The sequence below is a fragment of the Ranitomeya variabilis genome, chromosome 3 (assembly GCF_051348905.1).
Source record: "Ranitomeya variabilis isolate aRanVar5 chromosome 3, aRanVar5.hap1, whole genome shotgun sequence".
Classification (NCBI taxonomy): Eukaryota; Metazoa; Chordata; class Amphibia; order Anura; family Dendrobatidae; genus Ranitomeya; species Ranitomeya variabilis.
Window position 1 is genome coordinate 218,698,424 of NC_135234.1, and position 17,259 is coordinate 218,715,682.

At 44.0% G+C, this 17,259-nt stretch overlaps 1 protein-coding gene across 1 annotated transcript in view; it reads left to right on the forward strand.

Moving 5' to 3' along the window:
- Nucleotides 1-17,259, forward strand: part of LOC143815681 (sushi, von Willebrand factor type A, EGF and pentraxin domain-containing protein 1-like) — a 493,353-nt gene that overhangs the window by 49,584 nt on the left and 426,510 nt on the right. The window contains exons 2-3 of the mRNA XM_077295192.1: nt 6,547-6,726; nt 7,661-7,846. Of these exons, the coding sequence (XP_077151307.1) occupies nt 6,547-6,726; nt 7,661-7,846 (366 nt within the window). The remainder of the gene's footprint in view (nt 1-6,546; nt 6,727-7,660; nt 7,847-17,259) is intronic.

Genomic DNA, 17,259 nt, shown 5'->3' on the forward strand with positions numbered 1-17,259 from the left:
CCCTGCCTGGTGTTGTCCTCAACTGAATAAAGCTGTGCTTCAACCTTCTGTTCCAAATTACGATTTTTAAAAATGAAATTGGCTGTTCCGGCCTACTAAAGGTGTCTGCCCCTGCCTGGTGTTGTCCTCAACTGAATAAAGCTGTGCTTCAACCTTCTGTTCCAAATTATGATTTTTAAAAATGAAATTGGCTGTTCCGGCCTACTAAAGGTGTCTGCCCCTGCCTGGTGTTGTCCTCAACTGAATAAAGCTGTGCTTCAACCTTCTGTTCCAAATTACGATTTTTAAAAATGAAATTGGCTGTTCCGGCCTACTAAAGGTGTCTGCCCCTGCCTGGTGTTGTCCTCAACTGAATAAAGCTGAGCTTCAACCTTCTGTTCCAAATTACGATTTTTAAAAATGAAATTGGCTGTTCCGGCCTACTAAAGGTGTCTGCCCCTGCCTGGTGTTGTCCTCAACTGAATAAAGCTGAGCTTCTACCTTCTGCCTCTTATTAGCTGCTGTTTTTTAAAAAAATTGGCTGTTCCGGCCTACTAACGGTGTCTGCCCCTCCCTGGTGTTGTCCTCAACTGAACAAAGCGGAGCTTCCACATTCTGGCTTTCGGCCTATACTATCAGATATTAAACTGCATTTGGCCTACTAGTGTGGTTAGGCCCTTGAAACAGTGTCAGCTGCTCTTGGGTTTGCTACTCCACTGAACAAAGCAATGCCGCCTGTTTAGTCCTGTTACCAATTTTGAACTGCATTTAGCCTACTTTATTCTTTGGCCCTATATCTGTTTCCTCCTCATCCTGCCCATTGCCCAGCCACTGCTAGATGAGTCTGCTGGTACATTGACCTAGACCACTACATTCCCCTTGTACTTTACACAGCCAGAATCTGACCCTGCTGAAAGTAAGGTTCCCCTTCCCGCATGTTATACCACCTTACACAGGGACAAAGAGGAAGGTGCAGATGAAAGTGCAGGTTCCTTCATCAGGTGGGGGGGCATACTCGTTGGCGACGTCACTGGCACAGGGCCCCTCAGAGTACGCAAAAGTGTCGCTGCTGGTGGGAGGCGCCCCGCCATGCAAACACACCGCCGTACTTTGAGGGGCCCTGTGCCAGTGCCAATGCGAACGAGTGGGCCCCCCCTGCTTGCTCAGGATCACAGCACTTGCAACGTTGAAATACTTACCTCTCCCTGCAACACCGCCGTGACGTAGTCCGCATTTCCTGGGCCAACGAAAAACTTGAGCCAGCCCTACTCCCCCCACAACTTTTGCCAAATGACCCCCAATTTCCTATGCCCAACTATTATTATAAAGTTAATTAAGATTGACAAGCTTCAGAAACAAGAATGGATGTTTTTGGCATTAAAATGGGCACTGTAGGTGTTTTCCTGGCCTCCACTCACTGCCGACTATGCTTCCCCATTGACTTGCATTGGGTTTCGTGTTTCGGTCGATCCCCGACTTTTAGCGATAATCGGCCGACTGCACTCGACTCGACTCTGGACAAAGTCGGGTTTCGCAAAACCCGACTCGATCTTAAAAAAATGAAAGTCGCTCAACCCTAATAGTAACCTCTGAGTCTCACTTTATGTCAATTGCTGCCTGGGAAAATTTCTAACACAGCAATGGCATAAAGTGAGACTAGGGACTATTTTTTTTACAGCGACGGAGGAATAGAATGCGGAAGGATACCTTCCTCCTGTCATTGTGTTCCTGGAGCCCCTAGAGAGCGGTCGCATCAGCTGATGCAGCCGTTCTCCACGGGAGATCGTCGTGGGACACTCGTGGATTTCTGCGGACAGGGAGTATATTGGTTGTTTGTTATTTTAATCTTTTTTACAGATGACACTGGCTTCGGGGATCAAAATGACAAGTAATGGTGAGTATGTACTCTATGTTTAATGTACTGTATGTCTATATGTATGTCATGTATGTAATGTATGAATGTATGTATGTAGTATGTATGTATGTAGTATATATGTAGTATGTATGTATGTAGTATGTATGTAGTATGTATGTATGTATGTGGTATGTAGTATGTATGTAGTATGTATGTAGTATGTATGTAGCATGCATGTAGCATGTATGTAGCATGTATGTAGTATGTATGTAGCATGTAGTATGTATGTAGTGTGTATGTAGTATGTATGTAGTATATATGTAGTATGCATGTAGCATGTATGTTGCATGTATGTAGCATGTATGTAGTATGTATGTAGCATGTATGTAGCATGTATGTAGTATGTATGTATGTAGCATGTATGTAGCATGTATGCAGTATGTATGTAGTATGTATGTATGTAGCATGTATGTAGGATATATGTAACATGTATGTATGTAGTATGTATGTAGTTGTTTTTTTTTACATTTAACACATTAGCTGGATGATGGGACTACTACTGTCCCATCATTGGCTAATGTGTCAATCACTGTCACTGTAGCAGGCATCCTCCGATGGGACTTGCAGTCCCATTGGACGATGCCTGCACACACGCACAGAGCCCCGGCAGCCCGCACAGAGCCCTGGCACGCCGCATAGAGCCCAGCACAGCGCCCCGGCACGCCGCACAGAGCCCCGGCACGCCGCACAAAGCCCCGCACAGAGCCCCGGCAGCCCGCAAAGAGCCCCGGCAGCCTGCACAGAGCCCCGACACGTCGCACAGAGCCCCGTCAGCCCGCACAGAGCCCCGGCACGCCACACAGAGCCCCGGCATCCCGCACAGAGCCCCGGCACACCGCACAGAGCCCCGCACAGAGCCCCGGCAGCCCACACAGAGCCCCAAGATACCCGTACAGATCCCCGGCAGGCACGCACAGACCTCGCCTGCACACACAGAGACGCACAGTGTCCGCCCACGCACCGCCCACACTCTTCCCCCCTCCGGAACAAGATGTAGAAGCACAGAAAGGGCTTATTTACATTCCGATATTTGTGTCCATTGACTTGCATTGGTATCGGGTATCGGTATCAGCGATATCCGATATTTTATGGATATTGGCCGATCCAATCCGATACCGATACTTCTGGATATCGGACGGTATCGCTCAACACTAGTCCTTAGACATCCCTTTAGTCTCGGCCATGGTATAGAGGTTTGAATGTGATTGATTAAGTGTTTGGACAGGTGTCTGTAACACTGGTAATGAGTTCAAACAGGTGCAATTAATGCAAGTAATGAGTGCAGAGTAGGAGGGCTTCTTAAAGAAAAACTAACAGGTCTGTGAGAGCCAAAATTCTTGTTGGTTGGTAGATGATCAAATACTTATTTCATGCAATAAAATGCAATTTAATTATTTAAAAATCATACAATGAGATTTTCAATTTTTTATTCTAAGATTCTGTCTCTCAGTTGAAGTGTACCTATGATAAAAATTACAGACCTCTCCATTCTTTGTAGGTGGGAAAACTTGCAAAATCGTCAGTTTGTCAAATACTTTTTTTCACCACTGTACATGTCAGCTGAACAAGTGTTTTAGTAAAGTCCATTATAGACTTTAGATAGCTTTCGGTTGAATGATGGTTAGCAGATCTTTCGGCCAGTAGTTATGTTGCCCAACCAACTCTCCTATCCACACTCCTGTGTTTTCTATGAGAGAGCCACTATCTGATGTCTTTGGTGGTAGCTTATCTCTCAGGCCATGTTCACACGTTGCGGATTTTTCCGCGGATCCGCAGCATTTTTGATGCTGCGGATCTGCAGCAGTTTCCCATGCGGTTTACAGTACCATGTAAACCTATGGAAAACCCAATCCGCTGTGCACATGCTGCGGAAAAAAACCACGCTGAAATGCAGCGTTGTTTTTTCTGCAGCATGTCAATTCTTTGTGCGGATCTGCAGCGTTTCTGCACACATTGACTTGCATTGAGTTGGGCACATCCGCAGCAAAACCAGATGTAAAAAAGATCTGTGGTTTAGCTGCGGATGAAACGCTGCAGATCGGGAGGAGGCCATTTCCGGTGACTACCTCTTGAAGCTCATCAAGAGAATGCCAAGAGTGTGCAAAGCAGTCATCAAAGCAAAAGGTGGATACTTTGAAGAACCTATAATATAAGACATAATTTCAGTTGTTTCACACTTTTTTGTTAAGTATATAATTCCACATGTGTTAACTCATAGTTTTGATGCCTTCAGTGTGAATGTACAATTTTCAAAGTCATGAAATTACAGCAAAATCTTTAAATGAAAAGGTGTGTCCAAACTTTTGGTCTGTACGGTACATACAGTACATACAACATACAGTACATACAGTACATACAACACATACATATAGACATACAGTATATACAACATAGAGTACATACTCACCATCACCTTGATCCCCAAAGCCATTGCTCACCTGTAAAAAAATATTAAAATAATAAACAAACAATATACTCCCTGTGTCCGCAGATATCCAATTAATACGAGTGTCCCACGACGATCTCCTGTGGAGAGCTGCCACATCAGCTGATGTGACCGCTCTCCAGAGGCTCCAACAATACAACGACAGAAGGTATCCTTCTGCACTGTATCCCTCTGCCTCTGTGAGAAATAGTCCCTATTCTCACTTGTGGCACTGCTGTGTGGAAAATTCCCACTCAGCTTTTGTCATAAAGTGAGACCAATGAACTCAGGTAACCTCTTTAGTGATGCACTGCAGGAGCCATTGTCTCCCGATGTCACTGTTCTATAGGGGAGATCGACATGAGTCACTCGTTATTAATTGGACTGCATCGGACAGGGAGTATACGGTTGTTTTATTATTTTTTATTTTTTGCAGGCGATTGAGTATGGTAAGTATGGTGAAATTAATATTATTAAAATACTTTTTTCTGGCTGTGTCTTTTTTTAAACTCTTTCACTACTATAGGATTAATAATGGATAGGCGTCTTATTGACGCCTCTCCATTATTAACCGGGCTTAATGTCACCTTACATTAGCAAGGTGACATTAACCCCTTATTACCCCATATCCCACCGCTACTCGGGAGTGGGAAGAGAGGGGCTAAGTGCCGAAATTGGCGCATCTTACACATAGCCGAGGGGCAGATATCCATGGCCCCTCTCGAGGCTATGAATATCAACCCGCAGCTGTCTGCGTAGCCTTTCTGGCTATAAAATATAGGGGAACCCACGTCATTTTTTTGGGGGGTCCCCCTATTTTAATAGTCAGTAAAGGCTACGCAAACAGCTGCGGGCTGATAGTCATAGCCTGGGAAGGGGCCATGGGTATTAACCCCTTCCCAGGCTACAAATATTGGCCCTGGCTGTCGGCTTTCCCCCTCTGGCGCAGAAATTGCACGGGAGCCCACGCCATTTTTTTCCTTTCTTGTTTTAATTAAACATGCTTATTAATCAACATCGGCCTTGCTATTATATATCTATCTGGCTACTTTCACTCATCAGGTTTTTGCCGTCAGGCACAATCCGGCGAGTTTTGAAAAAAACGCATCCGTTTTTTCTGCCGATCCTTTTTTTCTCATAGAGTTGTATTAGCGTCGGATTGCGCCTGATGGCCACACGTTTCATCCGTTTTTTTGCCGGATCCGTCAAAAAAGCAGTTTCCGGCGGATGGAGAAAACTTACAGAGGAACATTTTTTCTGTCCGTCGAAAAAACGCCCAGTGACTGATCTGGTGAAAAAACGTATGAAACTGAGATGTGAAATGATGAATCCGGCCCCCGAATCTGGTTTTTCATGTATTTTTCCATTCAAATGGAAAAAAAGGATCAGTTGCATCAGTTTTTCACTATTTGCAACCTATCCGTTTTTTCACAAATTTGCCGGGTCCTGCCTGACGGAAAAAAACTGATGTGTGAAAGTAGCCTAACTATCCATATATCTATCTACATCTATCCACAGATATATCTATCCATACATATATCTATAGATAGATACATAGATCTATCTATTCATATATCTATAGATTTATCTATCTATCTATATCTATCTTTCTATCTATCAATCTGTCTATCTGTGTGTAATGGGGTGTGGGTTGGACAAATGTAAAAGAGGAGGTTGGACAAGAAATGACATCACAATTTTTTTTTTTTTGCTCAATAATACATCTTTATTTAGCTTTCAAAAATGCATACAAAAACGCATCAAAAAACACCAAAAACATGCAAAAAACGCATCAAAAACGCATCAAAAATGCACCTGCATTTTCTGCCAAGAGCTGCGGATTTAGTGCAGAAAAATCCGCAGGCAAATCTGCAACGTGTGCACATACCCTCAGATAACAAAGGGTCTGCAGTTCAAAATCAGACATGCATGACCATTTAGATTGTCTAGGGCAGCATGAATTCACGTAGGGCCCTGATAAGAATTATTACATAGAGTTAGAAGTCTAGTCTTACATACTTACATGATACACTTATGATTTTTTGTATCCCAAATTGTAGGGTTTTAAGCATCTTACCCTTTTAGTGGACACAATTGGCTGACATATCTTTCTTGTATGTAGTTCATAGGTATATTTTGTGGTTGATGATGATAAGTAGATATATGATAAGTTCAAAACTACAGAGTGCTCCAGGTTTCACTATGATGTGTTTCTTTTTATTGTTAGCTGTTCAGTGTCCTGATCCAAATGTGGACAATGCGGTCAAATTGTCTGGCTATGTGGGCCCATACTCTATAAATTCAGTTGTGAGATTTCGGTGCAAGAAACAATATAAATTGATTGGATCTGATACTGTAAAATGTAATCAGAGTAGTAAATGGGATCCTGAGCTGCCAAAGTGTCTTGGTAAGTATTTTGGGGTACATGTAACTTATTAACTATTTTTTAATAACTTTATATGGTGAGAAATCGAAAAAAATCACAGCAATCCTATGGTTGTATTTTCCCATTTTACATTTCTCCATATTCACATTTTGTGAGTCACTGTGATGCCAAATTTATATAGTTTTATTTATGTTTTATTACTTTTACAAAAAGTTCACTGGCGAAAAATCATTTGCTTTTGAGTTGCCATTTTCTTAGAGCCATCATTTTTTAGAATTTTATAACAATGAAGAATTATGAAGGCTTATATTTTGCATGACAAGATATAGTGGTACCATTTTCTGGTGCGTACTTGCAACACTTTTTGAGACATCAAATGTACAAAAGAAATATCAATTGTAACATTTTTTGGAAACACTCTTTTAGACAGTTTCATTTAGATATTAACTCTAGATTGAAGATCCATACGGTAATGACAATAACAAATTTTTTCTATGTCTTATTCTTTTTACCTCCAAAAATCAACTGAAAAAATAAGTAATTTTTCAGGGGGATTTACCATATTTTGAACCCCACTGCTTTTTTATTTTCCCAATAGAAAAAGCTATGTGATAGCTTACTTTTTGTGGGTTTTACTTTGCACTGTTTCCAGTTTTTGTGTACATGAAATGTTTTGCTCACTTTTTATGTCATTATTGACACTAGATCAGCAGCAGCTTGGCTTTGTTGGGCACCTGCAGATGACCTCACGGTATGACGTACATATCAGTCATGGAGCACAAAGTGACATCCCCTCATGACGTATATGTACATCACATAGCGTTAAGAGGTTAAACCTAAGATGGCAAGTATCCATGAAGCAACTATCAGTGTTATTTGAGTTATCTTAGTTTGGTAATGTTGATTGTTATTGATTGCCGTACAATCACATATGAATTACTATTTCTCTTTAAAGGTATTTGTACGTTTCCTACTCACTTCTCATTTGCGGAACTAGAGGTACCTACTACCCAATCAATTTTCCTTGAAGGCACCCAACTGAAGTACAAATGTAAACAAGGCTATGAACGTGTCCCTGGGACAGTCGATACAGTCACATGTTCTAAATTTCAGTGGTCTCCTTTTGAACTGTTCTGTAAACGTATGTATACTGTAACCTATTACTATGTACTGGAAAGATTTAAATATACTTTATACATGGATAGAAGTATTGTTAGACACCACTTAATCATTGAATTCAGATTTTTCATTCAGTCCAATTGCCCCAAATGTATAAAATCCAACCCCTAGCCATGTACACTGCCTTTACAAACATTCGTGAAAGGATGGCTTGTTCTTAAAGAGCTCACTGAATTCCAGTGTGGTCCTGTAATAGGACGCAACAAGTCAGTTTGTGAAATTTGTTCCCTTTTCACAATCAACTTTGAATAGTATTATTGAAAAATGGAAGCAACAAAGTGACAGAACACGTAAAATTACGGGGTAAGTGGCTGGGTGCTAAGGCACATAATGCATATGACAAATATTACTACCTATAGTAGTAAATTAATAAACAGTTACATATATGGCGTATCTGCAATACAAATATATATATAGAAAATATATCTAAACATATACAAATGAGGTTCTTTGACACATTTGACAAAAGTATGTGAACCAATCTGCCAAACAAATAAATAAACCTAGCACTTTTCACACCATGAACTGGGACTTTTTTAAATTCTTTCTTCCTGTTTTTTTTTTTTTTACAGAAAAATTGCAAAAACACCTCTATACCAAGCAGATAGCGCAAGATCTATACTATTTACAACTGTTGATATTATAGCTCCCATTGGTCCCCCTCTATTCATAATGACTAGTGATGATGAGCGAATGTGCTCGCCACTAGGGTTGAGCGACTTTCATTTTTTTAAGATCGAGTAGGGTTTTGGGAAACCCGATTTTGTCCAGAGTCGAGTCGAGTGCAGTCGGCCGATTATTGCTAAAAGTCGGGGATCGACCGAAACACGAAACCCAATGCAAGTCAATGGGGAAGCATAGTCGGCAGTGAGTGGAGGCCAGGAAAACACCTACAGTGCCCATTTTAATGCCAAAAACATCCATTCTTGTTTCTGAAGCTTGCCAATCTTAATTAACTGTATAATAATAGTTGGGCATAGGGAATTGGGGGAAAGTTGTGGGGGGAGTAGGGCTGGCTCAAGTTTTTCGTGGGCCCAGGAAATGCGGACTACGTCACGGCGGTGTTGCAGGGAAAGGTAAGTATTTAAACGTTGCAAGTGCTGTGATCCTGAGCAAGCAGGGGGGGCCCACTCGTTCGCATTGCCACTGGCACAGGGCCCCTCAAAGTACGGCGGTGTGTTTGCATGGCGGGGGCGCCTCCCACCAGCAGCGACACTTTTGCGTACTCTGAGGGGCCCTGTGCCAGTGACGTCGCCAACGAGTATGCCCCCCCACCTGATGAAGGTACCTGCACTTTCATCTGCACCTTCCTCTTTGTCCCTGTGTAAGGTGGTATAACATGCGGGAAGGGGAACCTTACTTTCAGCAGGGACAGATTCTGGCTGTGTAGAGTACAAGGGGAATGTAGTGGTCTAGGTCAATGTACCAGCAGACTCATTTAGCAGTGGCTGGGCAATGGGCAGGATGAGGAGGAAACAGATATAGGGCCAAAGAATAAAGTAGGCTACATGCAGTTCAAAATTGGTAACAGGACTAAACAGGCGGCATTGCTTTGTTCAGTGGAGTAGCAAACCCAAGAGCAGCAGACACTGTTTCAAGGGCCTAACCACACTAGTAGGCCAAATGCAGTTTAATATCTGATAGTATAGGGCGAAAGCCAGAATGTGGAAGCTCAGCTTTGTTCAGTTGAGGACAACACCAGGGAGGGGCAGACACCTTTAGTAGGCCGGAAAAGCCTATTGCATTTTTCAAAATGGTAATTTGGAGCAGAAGGTTGAAGCTCAGCTTTATTTAGTTGAGGGCAACACCAGGCAGGGGCACACAGACAGACACCTTTAGTAGGCCGGAAAAGCCTATTGCATTTTTTAAAATGGTAATTTGGAGCAGAAGGTTGAAGCTCAGCTTTATTTAGTTGAGGACAACACCAGGCAGGGGCACACAGACAGACACCTTTAGTAGGCCGGAAAAGCCTATTGCATTTTTCAAAATGGTAATTTGGAGCAGAAGGTTGAAGCTCAGCTTTATTTAGTTGAGGGCAACACCAGGGAGGGGCAGAAGCCGTTAGTAGGCCCTAACCACCATTTTTTTTTTTTAAAACCACTTAATGAGAGCCGGAAGGTTGAAGCTCAGCTTTATTTAGTTGAGGACAACACCAGGCAGGGGCACACAGACAGACACCTTTAGTAGGCCGGAAAAGCCTATTGCATTTTTCAAAATGGTAATTTGGAGCAGAAGGTTGAAGCTCAGCTTTATTTAGTTGAGGGCAACACCAGGCAGGGGCACACAGACAGACACCTTTAGTAGGCCGGAAAAGCCTATTGCATTTTTCAAAATGGTAATTTGGAGCAGAAGGTTGAAGCTCAGCTTTATTTAGTTGAGGGCAACACCAGGGAGGGGCAGAAGCCGTTAGTAGGCCCTAACCACCATTTTTTTTTTTAAAACCACTTAATGAGAGCCGGAAGGTTGAAGCTCAGCTTTATTTAGTTGAGGACAACACCAGGGAGGGGCAGAAGCCGTTAGTAGGCCCTAACCACCATTTTTTTTTTTAAAACCACTTAATGAGAGCCGGAAGGTTGAAGCTCAGCTTTATTTAGTTGAGGACAACACCAGGCAGGGGCACACAGACAGACACCTTTAGTAGGCCGGAAAAGCCTATTGCATTTTTCAAAATGGTAATTTGGAGCAGAAGGTTGAAGCTCAGCTTTATTTAGTTGAGGGCAACACCAGGCAGGGGCACACAGACAGACACCTTTAGTAGGCCGGAAAAGCCTATTGCATTTTTCAAAATGGTAATTTGGAGCAGAAGGTTGAAGCTCAGCTTTATTTAGTTGAGGACAACACCAGGCAGGGGCACACAGACAGACACCTTTAGTAGGCCGGAAAAGCCTATTGCATTTTTTAAAATGGTAATTTGGAGCAGAAGGTTGAAGCTCAGCTTTATTTAGTTGAGGACAACACCAGGCAGGGGCACACAGACAGACACCTTTAGTAGGCCGGAAAAGCCTATTGCATTTTTTAAAATGGTAATTTGGAGCAGAAGGTTGAAGCTCAGCTTTATTTAGTTGAGGACAACACCAGGCAGGGGCACACAGACAGACACCTTTAGTAGGCCGGAAAAGCCTATTGCATTTTTTAAAATGGTAATTTGGAGCAGAAGGTTGAAGCTCAGCTTTATTTAGTTGAGGGCAACACCAGGGAGGGGCAGAAGCCGTTAGTAGGCCCTAACCACCATTTTTTTTTTTAAAAACCACTTAATGAGAACCGGAAGGTTGAAGCTCAGCTTTATTTAGTTGAGGACAACACCAGGCAGGGGCACACAGACAGACACCTTTAGTAGGCCGGAAAAGCCTATTGCATTTTTCAAAATGGTAATTTGGAGCAGAAGGTTGAAGCTCAGCTTTATTTAGTTGAGGGCAACACCAGGCAGGGGCACACAGACAGACACCTTTAGTAGGCCGGAAAAGCCTATTGCATTTTTTAAAATGGTAATTTGGAGCAGAAGGTTGAAGCTCAGCTTTATTTAGTTGAGGACAACACCAGGCAGGGGCACACAGACAGACACCTTTAGTAGGCCGGAAAAGCCTATTGCATTTTTCAAAATGGTAATTTGGAGCAGAAGGTTGAAGCTCAGCTTTATTTAGTTGAGGGCAACACCAGGGAGGGGCAGAAGCCGTTAGTAGGCCCTAACCACCATTTTTTTTTTTAAAAACCACTTAATGAGAGCCGGAAGGTTGAAGCTCAGCTTTATTTAGTTGAGGACAACACCAGGGAGGGGCAGAAGCCGTTAGTAGGCCCTAACCACCATTTTTTTTTTTAAAACCACTTAATGAGAGCCGGAAGGTTGAAGCTCAGCTTTATTTAGTTGAGGACAACACCAGGGAGGGGCAGAAGCCGTTAGTAGGCCCTAACCACCATTTTTTTTTTTAAAACCACTTAATGAGAGCCGGAAGGTTGAAGCTCAGCTTTATTTAGTTGAGGACAACACCAGGCAGGGGCACACAGACAGACACCTTTAGTAGGCCGGAAAAGCCTATTGCATTTTTCAAAATGGTAATTTGGAGCAGAAGGTTGAAGCTCAGCTTTATTTAGTTGAGGGCAACACCAGGCAGGGGCACACAGACAGACACCTTTAGTAGGCCGGAAAAGCCTATTGCATTTTTTAAAATGGTAATTTGGAGCAGAAGGTTGAAGCTCAGCTTTATTTAGTTGAGGACAACACCAGGCAGGGGCACACAGACAGACACCTTTAGTAGGCCGGAAAAGCCTATTGCATTTTTCAAAATGGTAATTTGGAGCAGAAGGTTGAAGCTCAGCTTTATTTAGTTGAGGGCAACACCAGGGAGGGGCAGAAGCCGTTAGTAGGCCCTAACCACCATTTTTTTTTTTTAAAACCACTTAATGAGAGCCGGAAGGTTGAAGCTCAGCTTTATTTAGTTGAGGACAACACCAGGGAGGGGCAGAAGCCGTTAGTAGGCCCTAACCACCATTTTTTTTTTTAAAACCACTTAATGAGAGCCGGAAGGTTGAAGCTCAGCTTTATTTAGTTGAGGACAACACCAGGGAGGGGCAGAAGCCGTTAGTAGGCCCTAACCACCATTTTTTTTTTTAAAACCACTTAATGAGAGCCGGAAGGTTGAAGCTCAGCTTTATTTAGTTGAGGACAACACCAGGCAGGGGCACACAGACAGACACCTTTAGTAGGCCGGAAAAGCCTATTGCATTTTTCAAAATGGTAATTTGGAGCAGAAGGTTGAAGCTCAGCTTTATTTAGTTGAGGGCAACACCAGGCAGGGGCACACAGACAGACACCTTTAGTAGGCCGGAAAAGCCTATTGCATTTTTTAAAATGGTAATTTGGAGCAGAAGGTTGAAGCTCAGCTTTATTTAGTTGAGGACAACACCAGGCAGGGGCACACAGACAGACACCTTTAGTAGGCCGGAAAAGCCTATTGCATTTTTCAAAATGGTAATTTGGAGCAGAAGGTTGAAGCTCAGCTTTATTTAGTTGAGGGCAACACCAGGGAGGGGCAGAAGCCGTTAGTAGGCCCTAACCACCATTTTTTTTTTTTAAAACCACTTAATGAGAGCCGGAAGGTTGAAGCTCAGCTTTATTTAGTTGAGGACAACACCAGGGAGGGGCAGAAGCCGTTAGTAGGCCCTAACCACCATTTTTTTTTTTAAAACCACTTAATGAGAGCCGGAAGGTTGAAGCTCAGCTTTATTTAGTTGAGGACAACACCAGGGAGGGGCAGAAGCCGTTAGTAGGCCCTAACCACCATTTTTTTTTTTAAAACCACTTAATGAGAGCCGGAAGGTTGAAGCTCAGCTTTATTTAGTTGAGGACAACACCAGGCAGGGGCACACAGACAGACACCTTTAGTAGGCCGGAAAAGCCTATTGCATTTTTCAAAATGGTAATTTGGAGCAGAAGGTTGAAGCTCAGCTTTATTTAGTTGAGGGCAACACCAGGCAGGGGCACACAGACAGACACCTTTAGTAGGCCGGAAAAGCCTATTGCATTTTTCAAAATGGTAATTTGGAGCAGAAGGTTGAAGCTCAGCTTTATTTAGTTGAGGGCAACACCAGGCAGGGGCACACAGACAGACACCTTTAGTAGGCCGGAAAAGCCTATTGCATTTTTCAAAATGGTAATTTGGAGCAGAAGGTTGAAGCTCAGCTTTATTTAGTTGAGGGCAACACCAGGGAGGGGCAGAAGCCGTTAGTAGGCCCTAACCACCATTTTTTTTTTTTAAAACCACTTAATGAGAGCCGGAAGGTTGAAGCTCAGCTTTATTTAGTTGAGGACAACACCAGGGAGGGGCAGAAGCCGTTAGTAGGCCCTAACCACCATTTTTTTTTTTAAAACCACTTAATGAGAGCCGGAAGGTTGAAGATCAGCTTTATTTAGTTGAGGACAACACCAGGCAGGGGCACACAGACAGACACCTTTAGTAGGCCGGAAAAGCCTATTGCATTTTTCAAAATGGTAATTTGGAGCAGAAGGTTGAAGCTCAGCTTTATTTAGTTGAGGGCAACACCAGGGAGGGGCAGAAGCCGTTAGTAGGCCCTAACCAAAGTTGAAGGCCAAATGCAGTTTAATTTCTGATACTATAGGCCGAAAGCCAGAAGGTGGAAGCTCCGATTTAGACAGTGGAGGACAATTTGAATTAGGGACTGCAGACAGACTTAGTAGGCTGTCCCCTGTGGACCATGCATCCACCACATTAACCCATTGCGCCGTAATGGACACGTAATCTTCCGTGGCCATGCCTACAGGTCCATGCGTCTGTTGTCAGGTGCACCTTTGTACTCACAGATTGCCAGAGTGCATGGACAATGCGGTCTTCTACATGCTGGTGGAGGGTTGGGATGGCTTTTCTCGCAAAAGAAGTGTCGACTGGTTAGCTTGTAGCGTGGTACAGCGTAGTCCATCATGGCCTTATTAATAGTAAATAAAATATATAACTAGGCTCTATGAACTTTTAAATAGGTTCCAGGGGTACACGGGCAGCATTGGTGTGGTCAGTGGAGGAGTATTGCAAGTAGGGGCTGCAGACAGGCTATCAAAGGCCTAAAATAACAAACAGTAGGCAGTCATGGCAGTTTTACATCGGTTACATGGATACACAGGCAGGCACTCCAGGCAGCATTGTGGTCAGTGGAGGAGTATTGCAAGTAGGGGCCGCAGACAGGCTATCAAAGGCCTAAAATAACAAACAATAGGCTCATTGCAGTTTTACAGCGGTTACATGGATACACGGGCAGGCAGCTTGGTGGTCAGTGGAGGAGTATTTAAAGTAGGGACCGCAGACAGGCTTCAAAGGCCTAACATAAGAAAATGAGCTGGCTGTAGGCACTTTATAATTGGTTCCAGGGGTACACGGGCAGCAGTGGTCTGGTCAGTGGAGGAGTATTTAAAGTAGGGACCGCAGACAGGCTATCAAAGGCCTAAAATAACAAACAATAGGCTTATGGCAGTTTTACAGCGGTTACATGGATACACGGGCAGGCAGCTTGGTGGTGAGTGGAGGAGTATTTAAAGTAGGGACCGCAGACAGGCTATCAAAGGCCTAACATAACAAACAATAGGCTCATGGCAGTTTTACAGCGGTTACATGGATACACGGGCAGGCAACTTGGTGGTGGTGAGTGGAGGAGTATTTAAAGTAGGGACCGCAGACAGGCTATCAAAGGCCTAAAATAACAAACAATAGGCTCATGGCAGTTTTACAGCGGTTACATGGATACACGGGCAGGCAGCTTGGTGGTGGTGAGTGGAGGAGTATTTAAAGTAGGGACCGCAGACAGGCTATCAAAGGCCTAACATAACAAACAATAGGCTCATGGCAGTTTTACAGCGGTTACATGGATACACGGGCAGGCAGCTTGGTGGTCAGTGGAGGAGTATTTAAAGTAGGGACCGCAGACAGGCTTCAAAGGCCTAACATAAGAAAATGGGCTGGCTGTAGGCACTTTATAATTGGTTCCAGGGGTACACGGGCAGCAGTGGTCTGGTCAGTGGAGGACTAGTGGAAGGAGGGACCGCAGACAGGCTTCAAAGGCCTAAAATAACAAACAATAGGCTCATGGCAGTTTTACAGCGGTTACATGGATACACGGGCAGGCAGCTTGGTGGTCAGTGGAGGAGTATTTAAAGTAGGGACCGCAGACAGGCTTCAAAGGCCTAACATAAGAAAATGGGCTGGCTGTAGGCACTTTATAATTGGTTCCAGGGGTACACGGGCAGCAGTGGTCTGGTCAGTGGAGGAGTATTTAAAGTAGGGACCGCAGACAGGCTATCAAAGGCCTAAAATAACAAACAATAGGCTTATGGCAGTTTTACAGCGGTTACATGGATACACGGGCAGGCAGCTTGGTGGTGAGTGGAGGAGTATTTAAAGTAGGGACCGCAGACAGGCTATCAAAGGCCTAACATAACAAACAATAGGCTCATGGCAGTTTTACAGCGGTTACATGGATACACGGGCAGGCAACTTGGTGGTGGTGAGTGGAGGAGTTTTTAAAGTAGGGACCGCAGACAGGCTATCAAAGGCCTAAAATAACAAACAATAGGCTCATGGCAGTTTTACAGCGGTTACATGGATACACGGGCAGGCAGCTTGGTGGTGGTGAGTGGAGGAGTATTTAAAGTAGGGACCGCAGACAGGCTATCAAAGGCCTAAAATAACAAACAATAGGCTTATGGCAGTTTTACAGCGGTTACATGGATACACGGGCAGGCAGCTTGGTGGTCAGTGGAGGAGTATTTAAAGTAGGGACCGCAGACAGGCTATCAAAGGCCTAAAATAACAAACAATAGGCTTATGGCAGTTTTACAGCGGTTACATGGATACACGGGCAGGCAGCTTGGTGGTGAGTGGAGGAGTATTTAAAGTAGGGACCGCAGACAGGCTTCAAAGGCCTAACATAAGAAAATGGGCTGGCTGTAGGCACTTTATAATTGGTTCCAGGGGTACACGGGCAGCAGTGGTCTGGTCAGTGGAGGAGTATTTAAAGTAGGGACCGCAGACAGGCTATCAAAGGCCTAAAATAACAAACAATAGGCTTATGGCAGTTTTACAGCGGTTACATGGATACACGGGCAGGCAGCTTGGTGGTGAGTGGAGGAGTATTTAAAGTAGGGACCGCAGACAGGCTATCAAAGGCCTAAAATAACAAACAATAGGCTTATGGCAGTTTTACAGCGGTTACATGGATACACGGGCAGGCAGCTTGGTGGTGAGTGGAGGAGTATTTAAAGTAGGGACCGCAGACAGGCTATCAAAGGCCTAAAATAACAAACAATAGGCTCATGGCAGTTTTACAGCGGTTACATGGATACACGGGCAGGCAGCTTGGTGGTGGTGAGTGGAGGAGTATTTAAAGTAGGGACCGCAGACAGGCTATCAAAGGCCTAACATAACAAACAATAGGCTCATGGCAGTTTTACAGCGGTTACATGGATACACGGGCAGGCAGCTTGGTGGTCAGTGGAGGAGTATTTAAAGTAGGGACCGCAGACAGGCTTCAAAGGCCTAACATAAGAAAATGGGCTGGCTGTAGGCACTTTATAATTGGTTCCAGGGGTACACGGGCAGCAGTGGTCTGGTCAGTGGAGGACTAGTGGAAGGAGGGACCGCAGACAGGCTTCAAAGGCCTAAAATAACAAACAATAGGCTCATGGCAGTTTTACAGCGGTTACATGGATACACGGGCAGGCAGCTTGGTGGTCAGTGGAGGAGTATTTAAAGTAGGGACCGCAGACAGGCTTCAAAGGCCTAACATAAGAAAATGGGCTGGCTGTAGGCACTTTATAATTGGTTCCAGGGGTACACGGGCAGCAGTGGTCTGGTCAGTGGAGGAGTATTTAAAGTA